This window comes from Struthio camelus, chromosome 1, assembly GCF_040807025.1.
Source record: "Struthio camelus isolate bStrCam1 chromosome 1, bStrCam1.hap1, whole genome shotgun sequence".
In the NCBI taxonomy this organism is placed as follows: Eukaryota; Metazoa; Chordata; class Aves; order Struthioniformes; family Struthionidae; genus Struthio; species Struthio camelus.
This window is the reverse complement of record NC_090942.1, coordinates 213,133,695-213,155,753: the sequence shown is the minus strand read 5'-3', so window position 1 is coordinate 213,155,753 and position 22,059 is coordinate 213,133,695. Positions and strand designations below refer to the sequence as shown.

General features: G+C 38.3%; 1 protein-coding gene across 6 annotated transcripts in view; it reads left to right on the top strand.

Annotated features, from left to right (window-relative positions):
* The window catches only part of MTNR1B (melatonin receptor 1B), a 58,691-nt gene that overhangs the window by 22,541 nt on the left and 14,091 nt on the right, over nucleotides 1–22,059 (top strand). For 2 of the 6 annotated variants that reach the window (XR_011138747.1, XR_011138748.1), the window contains exon 2: nucleotides 16,107–17,186. Coding sequence is in view for 1 of the 6 variants with exons in the window: in XM_009686780.2 (XP_009685075.2) it covers nucleotides 16,107–16,975 (869 nt within the window). In the remaining 5 variants the exon portion in view is untranslated. Of the gene's footprint in view, nucleotides 1–1,290; nucleotides 2,544–6,295; nucleotides 6,342–13,876; nucleotides 13,963–16,106 lie in introns of those variants that run through there. The other 4 variants (XR_011138750.1, XR_011138749.1, XR_011138751.1 and 1 more) reach the window with 4 other exon arrangements.

The window sequence follows — 22,059 nt, the reverse complement described above, 5'->3', positions numbered from 1 at the left end:
CTTTTATTGCTTACAAAAACTATTTTTCCCTTTCTTTATTGCTCCAATTCTGAAAAGATTGAACAGGGAAATAAAACAAAGCTGGTGATATGTTTGCAGTAGTAGCAGTGCATCTGGTTGCATGTCTTTTCTTTTGCTAAACAAGGGATAGCTCTTTGATAAACAATAGCAAGAGAATAGTTTGTATTTGTGGAACTCTGCATTTGCAGTGTACAGTGTACAGTGTTATTGAAAGCAACTGGGAGGTAAACCCTCATAAATGTTCTGCCTCAGAACATTTATGCACAAATATAATTTTCCAAAAGAGAAAACAAAACAGCACACTTTCTCAGAGCCTGAATTGCATCAGGATGGCCACCTGATAGAAAAGACTGTATTTAAAGAAATTTCTGTTAAATAGAAAGGCCTACAACTTAGATAATGAAACAATTATCTGATTAAGAGGAGACTGGTATCTTTATATGCCTCTATCTTGTGAGCTACAGGTCCTGATAGAAAGAAAATCTAAAATTTGAAGCAGAATAGTTAGCAGAAGTCAGGCAGTTCACTGGCATGTTCCATGTATCTTACTGACGTAAAATACAGTGGCAGAAAATGATTGTTGTGCTTCTAAAATACAGACTACTCTACATGCTCTTTTCTTGGAGATCTTTGGTAGAGATTGCTTTACTGATATCAGAATCAACGATGATTCTAGAAGTGTTTGTATGGGCTCTTGCACATCCCCTGTTACAGTGTCACCTGGCCTCACAGACCTGCTAGAACTTCAGCTGAGGGGTGGAAGTTGACACTTTGAACCAGAGGAAACTCCTGCTTTTAATGAGCCACTAAAGACAATGTTATAGCTGGCATAAATAAAGATATTCAATTAGATATCCATTCAGTCCGTCTCACCTTTCCCATTGCAGATCTGTGTTAGTGACAAACAGCTTTGTTTAGGAAAAAAATAAAAATAACTACACACTGAATCGATCCCTAATTATTGAGAGAGATTTTATTCTCACCTAATTTCACATGAACTCATATTTTATCCAGTTGTTCAACGCCATCTTTTATTTTCCAGCTAGTGTCTCTGATCAGCAGATAAGTGTTGTGGATGCCTTAAAATAGGCTAGTCAGTTGAAACCAGTCTAGTTCTGTTTTGCTTACTTATAAGACTGTCGTTTTCTCTCCTGGATATATGTGACATCGATAAAGTGTTTTCACTTTCAGATATGCTAACTTGATGATAACAATAGTTTACATCCTTTAAAAATTTATATCTTGACCATACTTTTTGTTTACCATTAGGCAAGCGATAGAAAGTTAAGATGGAGAAGACCTGAAATCAAGGACGTCTTCTTTGGCCATGTAAAATGCTTCGCGGTATTTTCTATCAATCATCTTGGGAAATTTTATATTTACTCATGTGATATGTCCTGTTGTTTTGAAACTTGGATAAAAAGCAGTTGGATTAAATTTAGATAAAAACTGGTTGTAATTTACTCATTGCCTATACATTCTTCTACCTTAATTAAATCATTGAGATCAGAATCTGGGCAACTGTACATTAAAGAAATACCATAATATTTAATTCGCAGATTATTCTTTTCTACTTTCAGAAGTTTGAATGGATGGAGCGTTAGTTCATCTACTGAAGGGCAAACTACAAAGGCTGCTTGTGAGAGCTACAAAGTGGCTGCAGAAATACAAGCTATTAGATTCACAGATAAGCTTAGAATGACCTGTCAGGGACAACTGTTTTCTGGATCAGTTTTCAAAATAAGCAAGTTGTTTGTTTGTATTTCTTTGTTCATTGGTTGCTTCCTTCCTTCCTTCCTTTTCTTTTCTTCATTCCCTCCCTCCTTCTTTCTTTGCCCTCCCTTCTTTCCTTCCTTCCTTCCTTCCCTCCTTCCCGCCTTCCTTCTTTCCTTCCCTCTTTCCTTCTTTCTTTTCTCCCCTCATCTGGTACAAAATCAAAGGCATCTTACTGGAGGAGGTATTCAAAACCTGATTGAATGTGGCCCTGAGCAACGTACTTTAGCTGACCCTTCCTTGAACAGAATGGTTGGACTAGGTGATCTCCAGAGATCCCTTCCAACCTCAATGATTATATGATTATACACCTGTACCTACCACCCTTCATTTAACTACATCAGTGATAGCATGGCTCACAGGCCCAGCCTGAACAGAGTTTCTGTCCACTTGCAAGACTTCTGCTGGTTCTCAGGAAAGATCTGAATTCAGGAAATGATCATTACGCACTTTTTCTAGATCGAGTTGAATCATAAGCCAGCCAATGCTTTTTTCTCTAGATTGGGTTGAATAATAAGCCAGCCAATGCTTTAGAAGAGAACACACATTCATTTTCTGTAATACCATTTTATTTACTCATCTGTTTACATGCTGTTTACAAACCTATGTGTATCATCATAAGATGAATCAAGTCAGTGCACTTTGCTTTAAAGCCTTGTTTCCAAAAGAAGCAGATGGCACAGACTGACAACGGCTTCTAAAGACATTCAACTCCATATGCATGTGCAGCCTTCCAAAAGCTAAGAACATAAAAAGGGTAATACTTCTTCTCACTGAAGGGTTATAATGGCTGTTTTCATCAAGTGTCATCTATTTTCTTCTTCAGAGAAATAAGAAACAGGAAAGAAAAAGTAGGGATAAAAAGGAGAGAGAAGACCATAATGATGGGACTCCAAAGGACAACTTAGAAGCACTGGCAATTTGTCAACCTAAACGTTCCCAGTATTGAATGTCCTCGGATACTTTATGTTATTTTAGTGTATCTGACACCATTTTATAGATTTCCAGTATGGTCTTAGGATCCACCTCTGTGCTGGGAAGTTGAATATAAGAAGTCATAAAAGTATGTAGCAGTAATAACTGTTAGAAGTTTGATTTCTTTTTGCAACTGTGCTTTGCATGTGCATGCATTGAATGTACTTGTTTCTGGTTGTATATCTGTCACATGCTGCAAATCACAGAATCACAGAATCACAGAATCACAGAACGGTTGAGGTTGGAAGGGACCTCTGGAGATCATCTAGTCCAACCTCCCTGCTCAAGCAGGGGCCTCTAGAGCATATTTCCCAGGATCACATCCAGGCGAGTTTTGAATATCTCCAGGGAAGGAGACTCCACTACCTCTCTGTTCAACCTGTGCCAGTGCTCAGCCACCCTCACAGGAAAGAAGTTTTTCCTCACGTTCAGATGGAACTGTCTGTGTTTCAGTTTATCACAGTTTCCAGAATGGATTTTCATCTAGGGGCTGCTTTCCTTTCATTATGAATATGGGTACCAAAATGAGGGCACAAAAACAACAAACTCTTATTATGCAAACACAATGATGACGAATAGAAATCAGATAGCTTCTAAGATAGTATTGGCAGCTATGTACTCACCAAATCATAATGCCTACTCTCAACTTGCCATTGAATAATTTACTTCATTATTGGCCAATCTGTAAGGTGGACTAGTGGCTCTGCCATTTTTAAAAGCAGTGTATAGGGACAGGCTAGCAAATGATAAGTGGTGAGAGATGACAACATGCTCCAATGTTCCTCTTCAGGTTGTTTCAAACTTTGCAGATTTTTAGAAGGAAGGAGATATAATGAATAGTTTATGCATTCATTACCCAGTGAATGGGTCATGCAACATTTTATGCCTCATATTGTGACAGCCCCTTCCAAATTTATCCAAGGGACTGGGAAAAGCATCAGCCTAATATGTGAGAACTAGCTTGAAAACCAACTGAATAGGAAAATGTGGAAAATGCATCACATGCACTTTTTTTTTTTTTTTTTAATCTGAAGAAGTACTTCTATTCTAAGTATTGGAATACTTCACAGCGCACCAAAAGTTCTTCAGCAAAGTTTCTGGAAGTAATGAAGTCTTAACCGTGTTAGGCTCTTCTATTCATTCATTAGTAAGTCTTTACTCAAAAACAGGAGGAAAGAAAACTTGATTTTGTTTGAGAGTTGAAAATCTGCCATTCATTTTTAGTTTGGGCTATCAGGTTAGCCTGACTGTTCTGGGTTTTACAGGTAGAATGTCCCTACTATATCCAGATTTAAATGAGTATCTAAAATCAGATGAAAGGAAAGAGTTGTAGTTGACAATGAAACAGTGGCATTTGTCAGTGAACTATCGTTACAAAAACAGCCTTAGTAAAATTTTGCAGAAACTCCAGTAACCCTTGCTATTTTTCATATGCTATTTGCAATTCTGAGATATATTTGCTGCCTATTAGATTAATTCGGAGAGCTATTGCTGTGCATATAGAATAGTTATACCAGACTTCAACACTAGGACTACTATTTTGTTACTTAATTCATGTAAAGCATTAAAAACTTACTGTAACCTTGGAAATAGCCTAATGTTCATTACTTGAAAAAAAGAAGGCCTTGAAGATTTGGATAACCTGATGCTTATATTCATGTAGGCATATTGAGTGCCATCAGGTGAATTAATTCCACCATTCTGTATGTCAGAACCATAACAAAGCTATCAAGGATCTGCAGGACAAAGCTACAAGGTGCACCTCATCATAGCTAGCCAAAACTCTTGGCTAACCGGTGCTAAGTATCTCCCATAGTCAGCAACAATGTGGTTGTCATTCCTATTGACTTGACACATTTTCGAACATTCTGAATATCTCTTATATTATTCTATGCTTTTAATGAAACTAAAATACTAGTGAATATTGACAAAAACCACAAAACCAACCAGCCAAACAAAACCAAACATAGGTTTTCACAAACAGTTTTCATAAAACTCTTTTCTTTCTTCAGTATCCTACCCTCCTTTCTGAAAGAAGGTGGATGATAACAATTATCAAAAGGACCTGAACACTGGTTGCTGTAGAGAGTGAAGAAAGAATACATAATTCCCTTTGACACAAATTCAGGCTAAAGAAAGTAGCAAAGACAAGTCATGATGTATTTAATGTGCCTAAGAGTTCTTGTAAAGCTCATAGAAGAAGAACTAGCTTTTCAGACAGTATAAATTAATATCTGGCAGGACACAGTAAAGTTTTGTCCAGAATTTTTAGCAGTGTCCCTGCTTTATTTGCTTACAAAATCCAGTCTGTTACAGTTGGCTTGATTCAATTTTCAGTGTTTCTTTTTTGTAACAAAATAGCATCTTTCAAAACACTACATATTTCACTTTTGTGTACTGAATGCAATATAGTGTTGGGAGACTGAAAAAAATATATATATGCTACTAACAAAAATAGGTTACCTAACTATTCATAGGATATGACTAAATTGCACCTGTAGTGTTTTACAACTTGTAATATTAGCCTTTTTGTCAGCAGTAAAGGAGTTTTCATACTTGCAGTCCTTCATGTAGGTTTCCTATTTTTCCTTGGTTGAAGCAATCAACAGCTGTGATTACCTCAACTGAAGGAAAATTAAGGAGATATGTACTGCAAGATAAAGGAAATAAGACTTCTTTCACGAACAAGTGAAAAACAGTCTATTTTCATTGTTATTTGGTGACTCCGTTCAGCAACTGGAGGCTTTTAAGTTGGGGCATCACTGGTGCCCACACTGGAAAATTCTGAGTAAACATCTTCCCTTTAGTCTCTGCAAATGTGTAAAAAGTAACAGTCAGAGGACTAGATATCCTTAGATGTAGAGATTTTCTCGGTAACAACGGAGGCCTCTGAGCATGCTAGACTACCCTGGAGGCAAAATTCTGACTTCAATGTAAGTCCTAAGATTGCCGCAAAAAGCAGCTCAATTGCAGGTGAATAGAGATGTAGAACAAGGTTACTGCCCCTTCATACATTTTGCCAACAAAAATAGGCTGGTTGTGTAGTGAAGTGGCAGGTAAGGATCTGAACGAGGATGTTGCATCATACTACATCAGCACAATATGGGAGCTCCAGCAAAAGCTGTGCTTCTGACTGGTGTCACTGAAACATACTGTACGCGTCATAAAACAGTTGTACTGGTTCAGATCAAGCATACAGCTGCTCATACTTTGTCTTTAACAGCAGACTATGAGTAGTCCCTCAACACCAGTACCACTCTGTGGTGCCATTTTGGAGCAATGAACCAGACAGGCATTGTCATTTTTTGCAAGGTGAGCCTAATAGAGGTAGTATTATCTAGTATAAAAGAGCAGTATTCATGAACCGTAAATGCTCTTCCAAAGCTGTTCCTTGGGAGAGTTCCTGCATCTATCTCAATTCCTCACAATTTCTGTTAAATGAGAAGTTTTTTTTTTTTTTTTTAACTTTGAGATAGATGAAGAGCGCTCTACAACATAAGTGATAACCCATGTGTTCTGGTTCCAGGGTGAAATTCTTGACACAGGCTAATCCCAGAAGAGCAGCTGGGCTGGTGAGTAGGGCTCTATCGTGGGACTATGGGAGACATAGGTTTAAGTCCTATTTCCACGTAAGGTTTTAAAAAGAGTCTACTACCACGGAAGTGTCCTAACCGCTGGGAGATTGTCAATTTTCTGGAAGATTGTTTTATCTCTTCCTCCTCCCCTTCTTTTTCTTAAAAAATAATGCACTAAGCACCAGGAAAGTTCCTGAAATCCCGGAAAGTCTCAGGAGCCCAGAAAAATACTTATCACCGCAATAAACATACTACCTGAGTAACGATTGGACTTTTGCTTTGGATGAACAACCCACTTGTTTTTACCTTCTGCGGTGTTAGATGCAATTTATAGTCTCTGTTTCGGCTGGTGCACTAGGTGGCAATAGAGTCATCATAGTCCCTATTCATTCTGAATGATTGCATGAGAGAAAGCCACAGCTGAACAAAATTATACATCTACGGGTTACAAACCCTGAGCATTTGCCAGCTTTTTAATAGCACAACATTAGAAAGATTTTTTAAACCTACAATAGATTATGGCACTTATGGCAGCAAACTCACAGCAAGTACCAATGCCCCCATATTTAACTGGTGGAAGAATAAGTTTGAGAACAGAACCTGAGGCTTTGCTTACTGAGTTACATTCACACCTACCTGCCAAGCATGCCAAAATAACGATCTTAGAAAACATATTCATCAACGGTGCAACTTACGTACCTCTTTTAGAAACGCTATGTCAATACCTGAGAATTACAGCTTCTGGCCTAAAATCTGCTCCTACAAATGTGTGTTCTACCTCCAGCTCATAAAACAATAATCCTGAGCCTGGGGTCAAGATCACAAGTCTGTCCCAATACAGCAGTCTGCTAGTCACTAAACTACAATCTCAAGCTACCTTTGACTTGCTGAGCTTCTAGTTCTGTGAATCCTGTATTCTTGGCACTGGAGCACAGCTTAAACAAGGGGTATACAGAGTGTTCTCCTCTAAACTACCTCACAGCGGGGTTGTTTATGTTGTTCTATTTTAAAATGAGAAGTACTTCTTCTCATCTTCTGCATAACAGGTTAGTGCTGTCATCCAGAATGTAGATGACTAAGTCCTGAGCCTGCTCAGTGTGGATTCTATATTTTGCTGTGAAAAACACTAGCAAATACAGATTTCTAACTTTCCAGCTGTCTACGTTGGAATTTCTTCTGAATGGAAAACTCTCCCAGAGCCTGTCGGTAGATGCACAATAGAAAGATAACTCCCATGGTAAATATTCCCCTTCTGCTCTGCATAGAGTACTCCCAAAGATGTTAGAGAATTTCCCTCAGACATAGCATAGGGTAATTACACTCATCAAATATTTTAAATAGCTTCCTAGCACATACCTTTCATGAAAAGAAATAACCTCAATATTTCATAGGTAAAAGATCCAACCTTGATTCTCTGTCTGTAGTATCTTTTTTGCCACTAAAGCACTGCAGTTCTAGTTAAAATATACTAATATACTACCTGTCCCTTCTGTTACATCAGTGTCTGCAGTACATCCAACAGATATCTGAAAACATGAGATATAACTGCAAGGGAGTGTGTCACCACTTTTAAACTATCACGTTCAAAGAAAACAAAAACCCATCTGGCACTTGCTTGGAGCATTATGTTAAACCTTCTGTTAGTAACATATCGCTCAACATTACACTAGATTAACACATGCCTGAGTAAATCAAAGATTACCACAGGTTTTGGCTGGTAGTGTTACAGGGAATTCAAATATCAGTGTGTGAAAGACTTAATTCTCCACTCCACCTGCAGGCTGGTGTCCACTTCTGCTGGCTTCATTCCTGCTGACAGGAAGGGAGTTTCATCTGAATTAAGTTGGCAGGATTTATTCTTCTTTTTCTATTGTGAAAAAAAAAAAACCCAAAAACAAAAATAGAGCAATCACAGGTAATTTTTAAAAGTCTAAAAAATTACATATTTAAACCAAGAGTTAAAAACTGCAAGAGTTAAATTCTTTAAAAAATAATAATCAAAATGTCCAAATTGAATAAAAAAATAGGCAATGTGAGAGGTGAGACTTCCACATTCTTTTATAAACTGAAGTTTCGCTGTTTGTTTGAGTTTACTTACACTTCTGCAACTAGCTGTATCCCAAATCAGCACCTGGAAATCCATGGTTATTATGTAGCTGCAATATTCCATGAGCAAGAAGGAATGAAATTATGGTTCAGGGTTAGCATTCAGTCCTTACTTTCCTTTTTCTTCATCTGGGAAGTAAGAAAAATCAGCACTTCTCCAGGAGCAGCTAATATGTATGACAATTGAATCAGTCACAGACTGGCAAGGCAGGAAAGGACCTTTAAAGATCATCTAGTCTAACCTCTCTGCTCATGCAAGGTCACCTAGAACAAGTTACCCAGGACCCTGTTCAGATGGCTTTTGAATGTCCCCAAGGATGGAGACTCCACAACCTCTCTGGGCAACCTCTTCCAGTGCTCCGTCACCCTCACAGGAAAGAAGTTTTTCCTCATGTTCAGACGGAACTTCCTGTGGTTCAGTTTGTGCCTGTTGCCTCTTGTCCTGTTGCTGGACACCACTGAAAAGAATTTGTCTCTATCTTCTTTACACCTTCCCTTCAGATATTTATACACTTTGATAAATCTCTTCTTGGCCTTCTCTTCTCCAGGCTGAACAGGCCCAGCTCTCTCAGCCTTTCTTCAGAGGAGACATGCTCCAGTCCCTTGATCATATTAGTAGCCCTCTGCTGGACTTCCTCCAGTACATCCATGTCTCTCTTGTAGTGGGGAGCCCAGAACTGGACACAGTACTCCAGGTATGGCCTCACCAGGGCTGAGGAGAGGGGGAGGATTGCCTCCCTCCACCTGCTGGCAACACTCTGCCTAATGCACCCCAGGATACCATTGGCCTTCTTGGCCACAAGGGCACATTGCTGCCTCACATCCAGCTTGTTGCCCACCAGGTTCCCCCAGGTCCTTCTCTGCAAAGCTGCTGTGCAGCCAATCAGACTCCACAATGTACTGGTGCATGGGGTTCTTCCTCCCTAGGTGCAGGACTTGGCACTTCCTTTTATTGAACCTCAGGAGGTTCCCCTCTGGCCGTCTCGCCAGCCTGCCAAGTTCCCTCCGAAAGGCAGCACAGCCCTCTGGTGTATCAGCCACTCCTCCCAGCTTTGTATCATCGGCAAACTTGCTGAGGGTGCGCTCTGTCCCTTCCTCCAAGTCACTGGTGAAGAAGTGGAACAAGACTGGACCCCGTACTGACCCCTGGCGCACACCGCTAGCTACAGGCCTCCAACTAGACTTTGTGCCATCAGTCACAGCCCTCTGAGCTCTGCCACCTAGCCACTTCTCAATCCACCTCGCTGTCCACTCATCCAGCCTGCCCTGAACTTGCTCTTGGGGATATTACGGGAGACAGTGTCAAAGGCCTTGCTGAAGTCCAGGTCGACAACATCCACTGCTCTCCCTTCATCTGCCCAGCCAATCAACCCATCACAGAAGGCGAGCAGGTTGGTTAAGCAGGACTTCCCCCCTGTGCATCCGTGCTGACTACTCCTGACCACCTTCTTGTCCACCAACTTGTGCTTGGAACTGGTGTCCAGGATGAGCTGCTCCATCCCTTTCCCAGGGATGGAGGGCAGGCTGACAGGCCTGTAGTTCCCTGGCTCCTCTTTCCTGCCCTTTTGGAAGACTGGCGTGACACTGGCTTTCTTCCAGTCCTCAGGCACCTCTGCTGATCACTGTGGCCTTTCACAGACGATGGAGAGTGGACTTGCAATGACGTCCACCAGCTCCGTCAGCACTTGGGGGTGCATCCCGTCAGGGCCTGTGGACTTATGCACGAGCAGAGCACCCCTCCTGGTTGACTCCTCTGTCACCTTTTTCGGAAAGTTGTCATCAGTGCTCTCCAGGAACCTCCTGGGATGTTTGTGCCCTGCTGTGTTGTTCCTCCAGCAGATATCAGGGTGGTTAAAGTCCCCGCTGAGAACCAGGGCCTGTGATTGTGAGGCTACTTCCAGCTGTCTCTAGAACGCCGCCTCTACTTCCTTTTCCACATCAGGTGAGCTGTAGCAAACACCTACAACGTCACCCATGTTAGTCTGCCCCTGTCCTTGCCTTCTTGACCTGTCCTTCCTAAATAGCCTGTATTCATCCACTGCAGTACTCCAGTCATATATGCCTGTCATGCAAGTTTTCTGGAGCATTTTGGGAACAGAGAAAAAGCCCCTACCTATGCCTTAGTTCTGCCTACCTACCACATGACAGTTTTTCCCTCCAGAGTAGTGTTTTTATTTCCACATAAAAGAGCATACCTTATGAAGCAAAGCCCCCAGCCAAGTCCAAAGGGAGCTGCAAGGTACTGTGGCCCAGTGAAAAATATGACGGATCAGAAAAGATAAGCATTATGCTTCTGCCATGTGTCACTGGCAGCAGCCAGAACCAGCAAAAATTTGGCAAGAAATTCCACTTAAAAGCTATCAGCTGGACATTTAGCAGAAATTTTGGCTCTGAAAATATAACTTATTGATTATTTCATGATGTAATTCTTTCCTAAAATATACCAAAACTATATGAAATTTGAGGAAAGAAGAGTAGTCAAAGAAATGCTATATTAGACATTCATGCGTACATGGACACACATATAATGAGGAAGTTTCAACACAGTGTCAGGAGTGGAAACAGATACATAGTAGCATCACAGTAACCATCTGATTTGCCAATATCCTGAACTCTGAGGTGGAAAAATGCTCATATCTTATTTAAGTTTACATTCAACCCGGCCCTTAGCAGAATCATCTGCTCAAATGATTTGGCTGAGAAGTAAATTCGGTCTCAGTTTCAGTTTCAGTGCTATTCCTATACAACCAGAAGTACGGACATAGGCATGTGAAGTCCATTTTGTATCAGTTTCCTGTTAGCTGAGCATGCTCCAATTTGATCTGCTGCAGACCTTGAGACTCAGTCAGAAGGGTCTGGAAATTAGATTTAGGCCTAGATCCAGAAAGACAATCTTACACAAGAAAAGTTCATGACAATACTTCATCAGAATAGCATAATTTTATTACTAATTATGTAGCGAAGGGTAAGTTAAAGAGGGATTGTCTTCTTGACTGAAGGGATGATTGCTTTCTTCAGTCTGTTATATATTCCTCTACAATTTCCGTGATGTTTTAGACTGTGACAATAGAGCCACATAAGCCACTCACTGCAGTGAACGTGAACTAAGGTGTGTTGGGATTAACATGCTGCTATATATCTTTGTCTGAAGGTGAGGTCTGTTCTTTTAAAAGTCGTAGGAACTGTGAGAGCGTTTTTGGCTTTGATTTGTTGCTTTTGTTTCCAACTATTATTTATGTGCTTTTTAAAAATTATTATTGTATCTTTCATCGGCAAAGAATTTTTTTGCTATCAGGTTTATGTTCTCTGAGTTTAACCCTTCTGGAGCTGTCTCATCAGAATGTCTCTAGGTGAGAATTCCAGGTAGATTTTGCTAGATTTTTCTAATACAATTCCATGACTTCTTAGCTTACTCCAGACTAGAAAGTAAGGTGATAAAAGCTTCATTTTTAGAATAAGTGGTCTTTATTTTCTCAGACCTCTAATGGACTGATTAATGACTCATTTAAATCTATGGCAATTCTCCAATTAACTTCAGCAGTCATAAAATAGCCCTACGAGGCAGATAATTTAGACCAAAACTACATAATTTATTAGAGGTAATAACATTAAAAATAATATTATAAAAATGACATTTTCTTTGCAGAAATTGCTAACAGTTAGAAATAAAAATTTTAAGCCACCAAGAATTTCCATACCAACCCTATTATTAGGATTAAGGTAACCTTTATTAGAGAGAGGTGATAACACAGTTGAGGAAGGATTTTGTACGCATGCACTGCACACTTGCAGAAAGTTGGAATTATGATTGAGATTGTAAAAGATATACTTCAATTTCCTCTACTGATCTACAGGAAAGAGCTAAAAGATTAGACTCACCTTGTGTATTTTGTGAACATTTTAAAAACTAGAACAACAAATATTTTTTATGCTTACTGTTTGTACATAAGTAACTTACAGAATGCATAAAACCATGCATCCATGAAATAATACCTTGTGCCTTTGACTAGCTGCCTAGAAAATGAACCCAGATTGTGTCTTTACACATCAAACACAACTCGAAAATTATCAAAGCCTTCCAGAACTCTCTTTTAAATATATTTTGAGTACAAGGGCTACAACAGTCTGGCAGAGGAATTCTTCTTTACAGTAAGGTTAACACCTACAGATAATATAATTTTAAAAGCTCTACTACTTATCATTATCAAACAGTATGAAAGGCTATTTAATTATAAACATTGTGCTGATTATTATACATGTTTTTAAGCCTTTATCCTTAACAAAAAGACTTTTCACTTACATTTCAACCGAAGACACAAAGAAGCAAGAAATGTGCAAGAGGGATTTTGAGTTTCCTCATGAGGTTAGCATATGAAAATGGAGGAATAGCAGGAATATCCTGAATCATCAGGCCTTGTCCTTCACTATTCCAAACACTCATCCACTATGCTATAATCACATTCACGCCCTTTCTGCCCTCATGCCATTCTTCGCTATGCAGTGGTCCAAGCTCAACAATAGGAGAAGAGGGGGCTCTGTGGCCTTTGACTATCGTGGTAGACAGAACACTAGCGTATGGTTCAAATCCCTTGTAAACTAGGGAGGATTAAAAACGCTCTCTCCCATTTCTCAGAGACAAATGCAATGGTCTGTACGATAGCCTGTGTAGAAGCACTCTTCCTGTTGAAGCTTGGCCATTTTACTCTAAAGAAGACAAGACTAATGGGATCAGTAGAAGAGTATGAAAGGAAGACCATGATTCTGTAGCCTAGCTGTCAGCAAATTGAGCTAAGAGGGTGAAGTCTATATGCAATGTAAAACAACTTGTTAAACAAATGTGTAACAACCAAAATAACTCCGAATGAAAAGTCAAACACCATGATATAAAATTTACCCTTTACTCGGTTTCAAAGCAAACTCCTGACCCTGTACAACACTCATAAAAAGGACAAATAACCCGGGCCCTTTATAGATATTGCACCACTTTTTTTCTATGGTATAAATAGTATGCTATTTTTTGACAGGTTCATTACTAGCTGCCTTGATTCACTACAGCTGGAATTATCAAGAAATCCTAAATTACATACACAATTAAAAATTTTGATGCCAAATATACTTTAAAAGAAGTGTCCAAATATTGCTGAAGAAGTAGACTGCCCAGTTGTTTCTAACTGAAAAATTACATTTTAAGTGTGTGCTTATGCTGGGAGGCCTGAAAGATGAGATTTGTTAATCTTAGTATGCATCCTGGACTAAACAGTATTCTTTTCTCTCCAAAAAACATATTAAAAGGGAAAAAATACTCTTTCTTTCTTCTGCCTTCTTTATCATCTACTGTCAGATACAGTGATGAAAAAATATAAGGGAAATTCTTATTTCTACAATGTAAGTATATTCTGATAAAGATGTCCCTGCATCTCTCTTAGGCTTGTCATAGTTATCATATGACTAGAAGGGGCCTTGAAAGTCATCCCATTCTTCCTGTGCTCCAAGCAGGATCACTTGTATCTAGGTCAGTCCTGAAAAATGTTTGTTTATCTTTTTCCTACAATCTTCAAAGCAAGATGTTCCCGCACTTCCTTTTTCTCACTATTAAAATGTTTTTCTTAATGTCTAATCTGAATCTTCCTTGCTGCAACTGAAGCTTGTTTCTGTTCTCTGCAGACTTGGGGAATGGATTATATCTTTTTTTCTTCATTTATTTTGAAGACTGCTATCACAATGCCCTCAGTCTGCTCCCTAATTTGTTCAGTGTTTCCTCAGAGATCATTCTCATCGCTTTCTGATGGACTGGCTCTAATTAGGATTCACTTTTTTCTTGAAGTGCAAAGTCCCAAACTGGAGGCAATTCTCTAATGCCTCACCAATGCTGAACAGTACAAAAAGATGTGTTTTTCAAAGTGTCCAGATCATGAATCTAGAAATGATGTTTCCCTTTTTCGTAGCAGCATGGTATTACTAAAGAGTGTTCAGTATGTCACACACATAGACAGCAGGAAATATCACCTTGTGCAGGTCCAGGAACATACTCACATGAACCCCTTCTCATCCCTAAAGTAAGGATGGCTTGGGAGGGCACAAAAAGTAGCATGATACTATTAATTTTACATCCTGCTTCTAAGACAAATAGCCTTCCATCTAATTCTATTTGAGTGAATCATAGACATGAAGACACTTGTGTGGCCTTAGAAGTGTAAAGAAGGTGAGAGATGGGCTGCTAAATGTATAACAAGGAACCACCTGAAATAAGTTATGCAGCTCTTGAGGGGAGTCAGGCTTCTGTGGCTACACATGGATAATCCTACTTTCTCTTGAGTTCCCTGACTGGTGTAGAAATTCTAATGAACCACAGTCTTTCTCTAGAGTATAAGACAGAAAGAGAGCTCCTCATTCCTCTGTTCAGGTTAGGCAAAGGAGCAGGTAGAGCAAATGGCATAGAGGTGGAATTCTGTTATTTTTTTGAGAAGTTTAATCCCGCAAAGTTCTTAGTGTTCTGGCTCCTAGCCACTGACGTCCCTGTCCACAAGATTATTTTCATCCTTAAAATTAAAAATATGCAGGACTGGTTTGTTAGATGAAGACTAGAAAGCTCAGGATTTGCAGGATTGAAAGTTTAATGTCTCTTTTAAAAATATGTCTTTTATGCTGCTTACATGCCAAACCCTTAAGATTAGTACATCTCCTTTCCCACTTCGTGGGAAGTTCCTACAGAACTATTTCACAATTTTCCTAAAAATTAAAGGGGCCACTGCTTACCATGGCAAGAATCTCATTTTTTAAGAATATATTTTAGTAACTAGCTATTTTATGCAGTATATCCTTAGATACACTGTGCAGAAATTTCAAAATGATGAAACGGACACTATTTAAAGACAGACGATAAGCTTCAGTTATATTACTAAAATTTCCTTGAGCATCATCAGCAGAAAGAGATGTAACAGCTCTTTCTGTGCATTTGAATGCTTTCTTCCATTTCCATTACACTCACGTATTTTTATTTTGTATAATTTAATATGCCTGTCTGTAGAAGGTAGTGAAAGCACTTCAGTCTTCTTCCTTAGCCACTGGAATAGGAAAAGAGCTGCAGCATGGGTAGGCCATTCATCAAGAAAATATCTATATTTCAGCCTATTGTGCAGCTGTTCAGAACAGACATAAAACCGTGCGTCCTTCTAATGCTGTTAGATTTGGTCTTTATGTATCTTTACATTTGCCATCTGTCAAGCCCCTTGATATTCCAGTGACAGGTTAGAATGACATAATAGCCTATCTACCTAGCTCTCTGTACACTTTCGTCTTTTTTTCACTTTATTTACTCCTACTGCTGGAGTGAGCTATATGGAAACAACTCAGTGCGTGCTTATGTAATAGGTCATTGACGGTTGCATTTATTAATGATTAGAACAGAAATGAAGGTATAATCCAGTCACCAGTAGATTTGAACCATCATGTTGTTGCAGCTATTTCTATGGCAATTTGCTTTAAGGGGCAGAATTACTTCCAACACAGATAAATGGATCCCATATACTTGCTGCTTGGAGGCACCATCAATAATTTGACATTGCCAATATCCAAAACACGATAAAATATTTTTTTCTTGTTCACAAACATGCTTGCCTTTGGACTTATGTTTATGTATCTTCTCTTTTTCCCTAGGTAATGCATTTGTGGTTAGCCTGGCTTTGGCTGATCTGGTGGTGGCCTTATACCCATACCCCCTGGTGCTCTTAGCCATTTTCCACAATGGATGGACTTTGGGTGAAATGCACTGTAAAGTGAGTGGCTTTGTAATGGGTCTAAGTGTAATAGGCTCTATTTTCAACATCACTGCGATTGCAATAAACCGATATTGCTATATATGTCATAGCTTTGCCTATGAAAAAGTGTATAGCTGTTGGAACACAATGCTATATGTCTCCTTAATCTGGGTGTTAACAGTTATCGCAACTGTGCCAAATTTTTTTGTGGGGTCTTTGAAGTATGATCCACGCATTTATTCATGCACGTTTGTTCAGACTGCTAGCTCCTACTATACCATAGCTGTTGTGGTAATTCACTTCATTGTCCCTATCACCATCGTGAGCTTCTGCTACCTTCGAATTTGGATCTTAGTGATTCAAGTTAGAAGACGAGTCAAGTCAGAAACAAAGCCAAGACTGAAGCCAAGTGACTTCAGAAACTTTCTTACCATGTTTGTGGTTTTTGTGATTTTTGCCTTTTGTTGGGCACCTTTAAACTTTATTGGACTGGCTGTAGCCATTGATCCTTTGGAAATGGCACCAAAAGTTCCTGAATGGTTATTCATTGTAAGCTACTTCATGGCCTATTTCAACAGCTGCCTTAATGCAATAATATATGGACTTCTCAATCAGAATTTTCGGAAAGAATACAAACGAATTTTAATGTCACTGTGGATGCCAAGGCTTTTCTTCCAGGACACATCCAAAGGAGGAACTGAAGGTCAGAAGAGCAAGCCTTCTCCTGCTTTAAACAACAATGACCAAATGAAAACTGATACCTTGTAAATGTGTAACAGTGAATGCAAGAGAGTGTAAAGGAGAACTCCAATAATATATTTGTAATATCCTGGGCATTCTTGTTTACTTTTTGGAGTTTTCCATTTGAATGGCACTTTGTGACTGGAATACTGTCTTCTTGATAAAGTACATTGCTCTCGTTAATTCACTAAATATACAAGATATCAAGTGAAAACATATTTCAGAATTAAAGCAGCAGGTGAGTGCAAGCTGTTTTAGTTCTAAGAGCTCAATTCTGCCCTCAGACATGTGAATGAGGCACTTTTTGACTTCAGTGGCAGTTTTGCATGCTTCATCCAAAGTCAGGATTTAGTCCTTAGAAAATGCAGTGACTGCACTCACCTAAGGGCACACCAGCCGGTCAAGCCCTGGAAAGTGATTTTTTTACCCCTCTTATATCTGAACAAAGAGAGTGAAGCAGATATTACTCTGCTTTCCATACATGAGTCAAACATAGCATTTCTGTGCATGTACTGGTGGAAGTAGTAGTATCTTGGAAAAAAATTTGTGAATCGGAGAGAAGAATGTTGGTGCAACAACAAATATTAACATAGCATTCCCCATCTCAGTGTACTTACTCTTGTTCATCTTCTATGGTCAATTTTATGGTAGAAGATATAATACAAAGGCTTCATTTCTTATACATTTACTTTGAGCAATATTTTTCCTTTAGAAAGGGCATATGATCAGCATTCTTACAATATCAGGCAGAGTTACTTCTGCACTAAAATGCAGGAGGCACATAACTATACAAAAAATCTGAAAAACGTAATGTTATAAATCCCTTTTCTTTTTCTTTTTTTTGAGCAAATTCTTCTGAGTTATAGACTCCAGAATGCATATGAAGGAATGAGTCCCAAATAGGAATGACACAAATGACATAGCAAAATTAAAAATGACACTTTTCAATAGTACTCTCAAAGATCCAGCTCAGAACCCTTAACAGCTGAAGTGAACCTGGCTTCAGTGGAAGACCTTTTAAGAAGGGGCTGTGACTAGTTAAGTATTTCCTGAATACGGAAAAGGGTATTCTGGTCTGCAGTGCAGTTCTAGTAACACTGTGAACTTCTGTGTCTGTAGCTGTTAGGGTGAGATTTACCTCATCTAATTCTGCCATTCAGAGGTGAATTCAGTTTATAGTGAAGACACTTATATTTAGTTGTCTCTGTGTAGGTGATTACTTGTGATAACCTGTCAATATATTCAGAGGAACCTAGCAGAAGATTCAGCTCAACAGCCATTGGGTTTCTAACTCCCAGTGAGCTGAATACCCGTCTAGGCTCCATTGCCTGTATTGATTACATCTTCACTGGGCTCCATTTATTTACCTGAACATATATATCAAATGGCATTTTATGTACTTTAGCATACCTGACATTTGCAACAGGCTGGCAGTTACGGCATATGACCTGTGCTTTTCTGGAGAAGAAAGAGGAGGCCAGTTAGGATACCCTGGATCATCTCAGATAGCAATAGACACTTGTGTGTGGTCAAATGAAAGAAGGCTCACTGACTGTAGTGGTAGCTGAGATATTTGGCTAGCATGCAAACATCTAATCTTGAACAAAGTCCACCCTAGGTGTCTAGTCTAAGCTAACTTCCAAGGCTCCTTCTACAGTCTGCACAGATAGAATTCTTCCTGCCTATGGTAGACAAGTGTCCAAGGATGGGATGAATTGCTCTGTGGAGATTCTGGTTCATTAACTTTAGAAGGAGCTTTGATTACTAGTTTAAACTCCTCACTATTGATAGCTGGAACAAGATATACCTTGATTAATTTGGGGTGTCTGCAGTGTAGGTGTTTGCATATGATCTAATTTCTAAACTCCCACTGTATTGCATGGAGTTCTAGGAAACGATGCATAATATCTTGAAACAGACATATTGGTCAGAGGAAAAGACCTTACTGATTGTATCCTTATTGACTGTAATGGAGATCAGACAGTTTATATGTAGACACGCACGCTTCAGACAAAAATAGGTCATCTGAACCCTATCCTTGGTGTAACTACAGTTCAAATCTGCACAGTTCATATGATAAAAGGATGATTTTTCCATTATATTTCGAGACTCAGGTGGAGTAACTTAGACTGGGCTTCTTTTTTTTCAGATGTCATCACATTCTAGCAATGACCATACAGAGCAGACTATAATCTGGGCTATACCTCTCAGCATTGTAGTCATTTGCACAGTGTGATTTGCATTATTTATATACCAAATTAGGGATTGGGAGTAGATGGAATCAGAGGCTGAATAAAGTTATTTCCTTGTTAGTCCTGGAATGTACATCACTCTAGTAGTACAAACCAGGGAGAGCAGAGAGGCCAATTAGCTTTTAACTGGCAAATCCACTTCTGGTAATGAAATAGGAAAAAAGAGGAATGCAGGTTGCTATTTACATTCCAGTTCGGGTTTTCTGGCCTAACTATTATGAAAAATACCTCTGTATAGTAATGTTAATTTATGCATCAAACATACTGCTCTTGGATCTGTTTAGACATATTAAACATGCTCTCTACTTTGCTATACTTATAGACAAATATCAAAGAACCACAGTATTAAATTTTTATTTACTTTCCAAAATATCTATCTAAAGTAAAAGTAGTAAAGCCAAATAACAAATGTGATGATTGTTCTAGCTACTTCACTGTTGTTCAGGTAATTTCTAATAATCTCTGAAGTACAGTACCCTAGCCCTCATACAGTAGTAGTCTAATGACAGCTGAAAACTCTATGAATAGGTATCTAAAAGAGATGCAGACATCTCTAGATGATAGATATAAAGATATATTTAATCTACTAGAGGAAATAGCTAAACAACCAGGACCTATAAATATTGCTCATGTAACTTGATAATTATGGGACAAATTGGTCTCGTAGTAGAGGTAAAAATATTGTAGCTAAAAGTAGCAATCATTAATATATTGATTCTACTTTGAAAATAATTCTGCAAAGCTGTTGCTTGAAGTTTTGTATTTTCTTTCCTCGTGACTTCCATACCAAGGTACTGAACATAGAACTAATGTACTTGCATGTCTACATGGGAAACTGTCCTCATAGTAAATAAGAAGTTTTGAGAGTCAGAGAATGCAGGAGAGGGCTCCAAGTTTGCTCCATTGACAATATTGTTTTTAATGACTCCTATCCCTAACTACTCAAAACTATGACTTGAAAGTCAAAATGTGTTGTCCAACTTATAGATAAACTAGCAATAGAAGTAAAACTGTTTGAACATTTTTTTATCACTTGATGACATGAATCAGAACAGAGTCCAGAATTTGCATTAAATTCCCATCATTATTTAATTTCACAAGAAAAATCAAAACATTGTAACCACTTCATTAGCCATAAAAGTGAGCAGTTATTGCTCGGCATATTCATAAGAAGCAGATTTGATATTTTTATGAAGTCATTTTACAAATTATCACTGGACATTAAAAATGAAAGGTCACTTTTAAGAATCCTTTTGCTGGTATTTCCTCAATCCCACAATCCTAAACGAAGCTCACATGAATAATTCACTGTTCAGAGAAAGAAATGTTCCAGCACTTGATCCTTCATCACAAGTGTTTAAAAAAATATGGCAACAATGCTGAATTCTTAGGCATGGATTCTACCACCACTACCACTACATGCACTGAATAGGACTTAGCTCTGCATGGTGTCTGTGCAAAAACAATGGAGTTATTCAATGTGCCAGATGCTGCTTCTTATCGAGTCTTGAAGTATGGACAATAACTTGTGCTTGGTAAAGTAAGTATTTATAACATGTGTTACTGCACAGCATTACATTTTGATTTAAACTGGAAATCAATTAACTACATGACTTCTTTTAAATTAATTTAGATGACTAAGTACAGCTCTTCCATGGTGAAACTTCTTCATTGAGCAATATTTTATTTTTTTCATATAATAATGCACCCACCTACCTATTTTAAAAGCCTTAAATTGATTTTATCCCTCACTTTATTGAATTCAAATCCTTTTCCCCTCAATCTAAATTTGACAAAGAAATTGTGAATGCAATTTGCAATTTAACTAACCATCAATATAGGCGATATGTTTATAACATGATTTGAAAGCGTACTCAGGAGGAACATTCTGTACAGGTTTATGTATCTTTGAGGAAATTATTATTTAATTTATAAAGACCCCAAAGTATCTATACCAGCATATCAGGTGTTGACAGTCAGTTTCCAGTAAATTTGGTGTGTTTTCAACCATTTAATTTTATCTTGATTGGAAAGCATTGTATTTTCTCACTTAAAAAAATCTATTCTACAGTTGTTCTTACAGTAGAAATCTGACCAGAAGAAAACCTACCCTTAGGCAGATTAGTCAAGACAGCTCATAAACCCCACTACAGTAAAGACGGAAGTGGAGGATATAGTGAAGTCTAAATGAGACTGAAGTGATGTATTAGCCTTGTGCTCTCCCTTCGTGCAAATGAAAATTTCACTCTCAAGGAAGAATTAAAACTAATATTAAGGATTAAATATTATTACTGACTTAATAGAATGATTCTTTCTTGCCCATTCTCAGGGGCAGAAATACACTTCTGTGTCTCCACTCCTTGCTTTAAGAAAACTCTTAGATTAAAAATGATTACTTTTATTCCCCAAATGTATTTTTAAAGAAGTGCATGAGGCTTGGATTTTACAATGAATAAATATCTATGGAAGACTGCATATATTTCTTAATCTTGTATATAAGACAGTTTTGTTCAGCTGAATATTTTCTGGCATTTGAGTTTATTACAAATTTAATGGAAAATATGGAAGGTAAAATTTCTTTTCAGTCATCTATTGATATATATATTCAGTCATCTATTGCTGCTTAACTGGGTCTTATACATCTGGTCTATAATAATAAATCAGTATTTATCAGTCATAATGAGCATTCATAGAGACAGCTATGCGTGTGAGTTGGAGAATGCATAACCGATTCATGTTCTTCCTCTTATTAGTAATGACTCCAGCTATAGTAGAAAAAATGGCTAAAACTTTTTTTAAAATCTTTTTGTAAATATTTTAAGGCAGAAATTTGCTCAATGTAACCTCTAGGATAAGAAC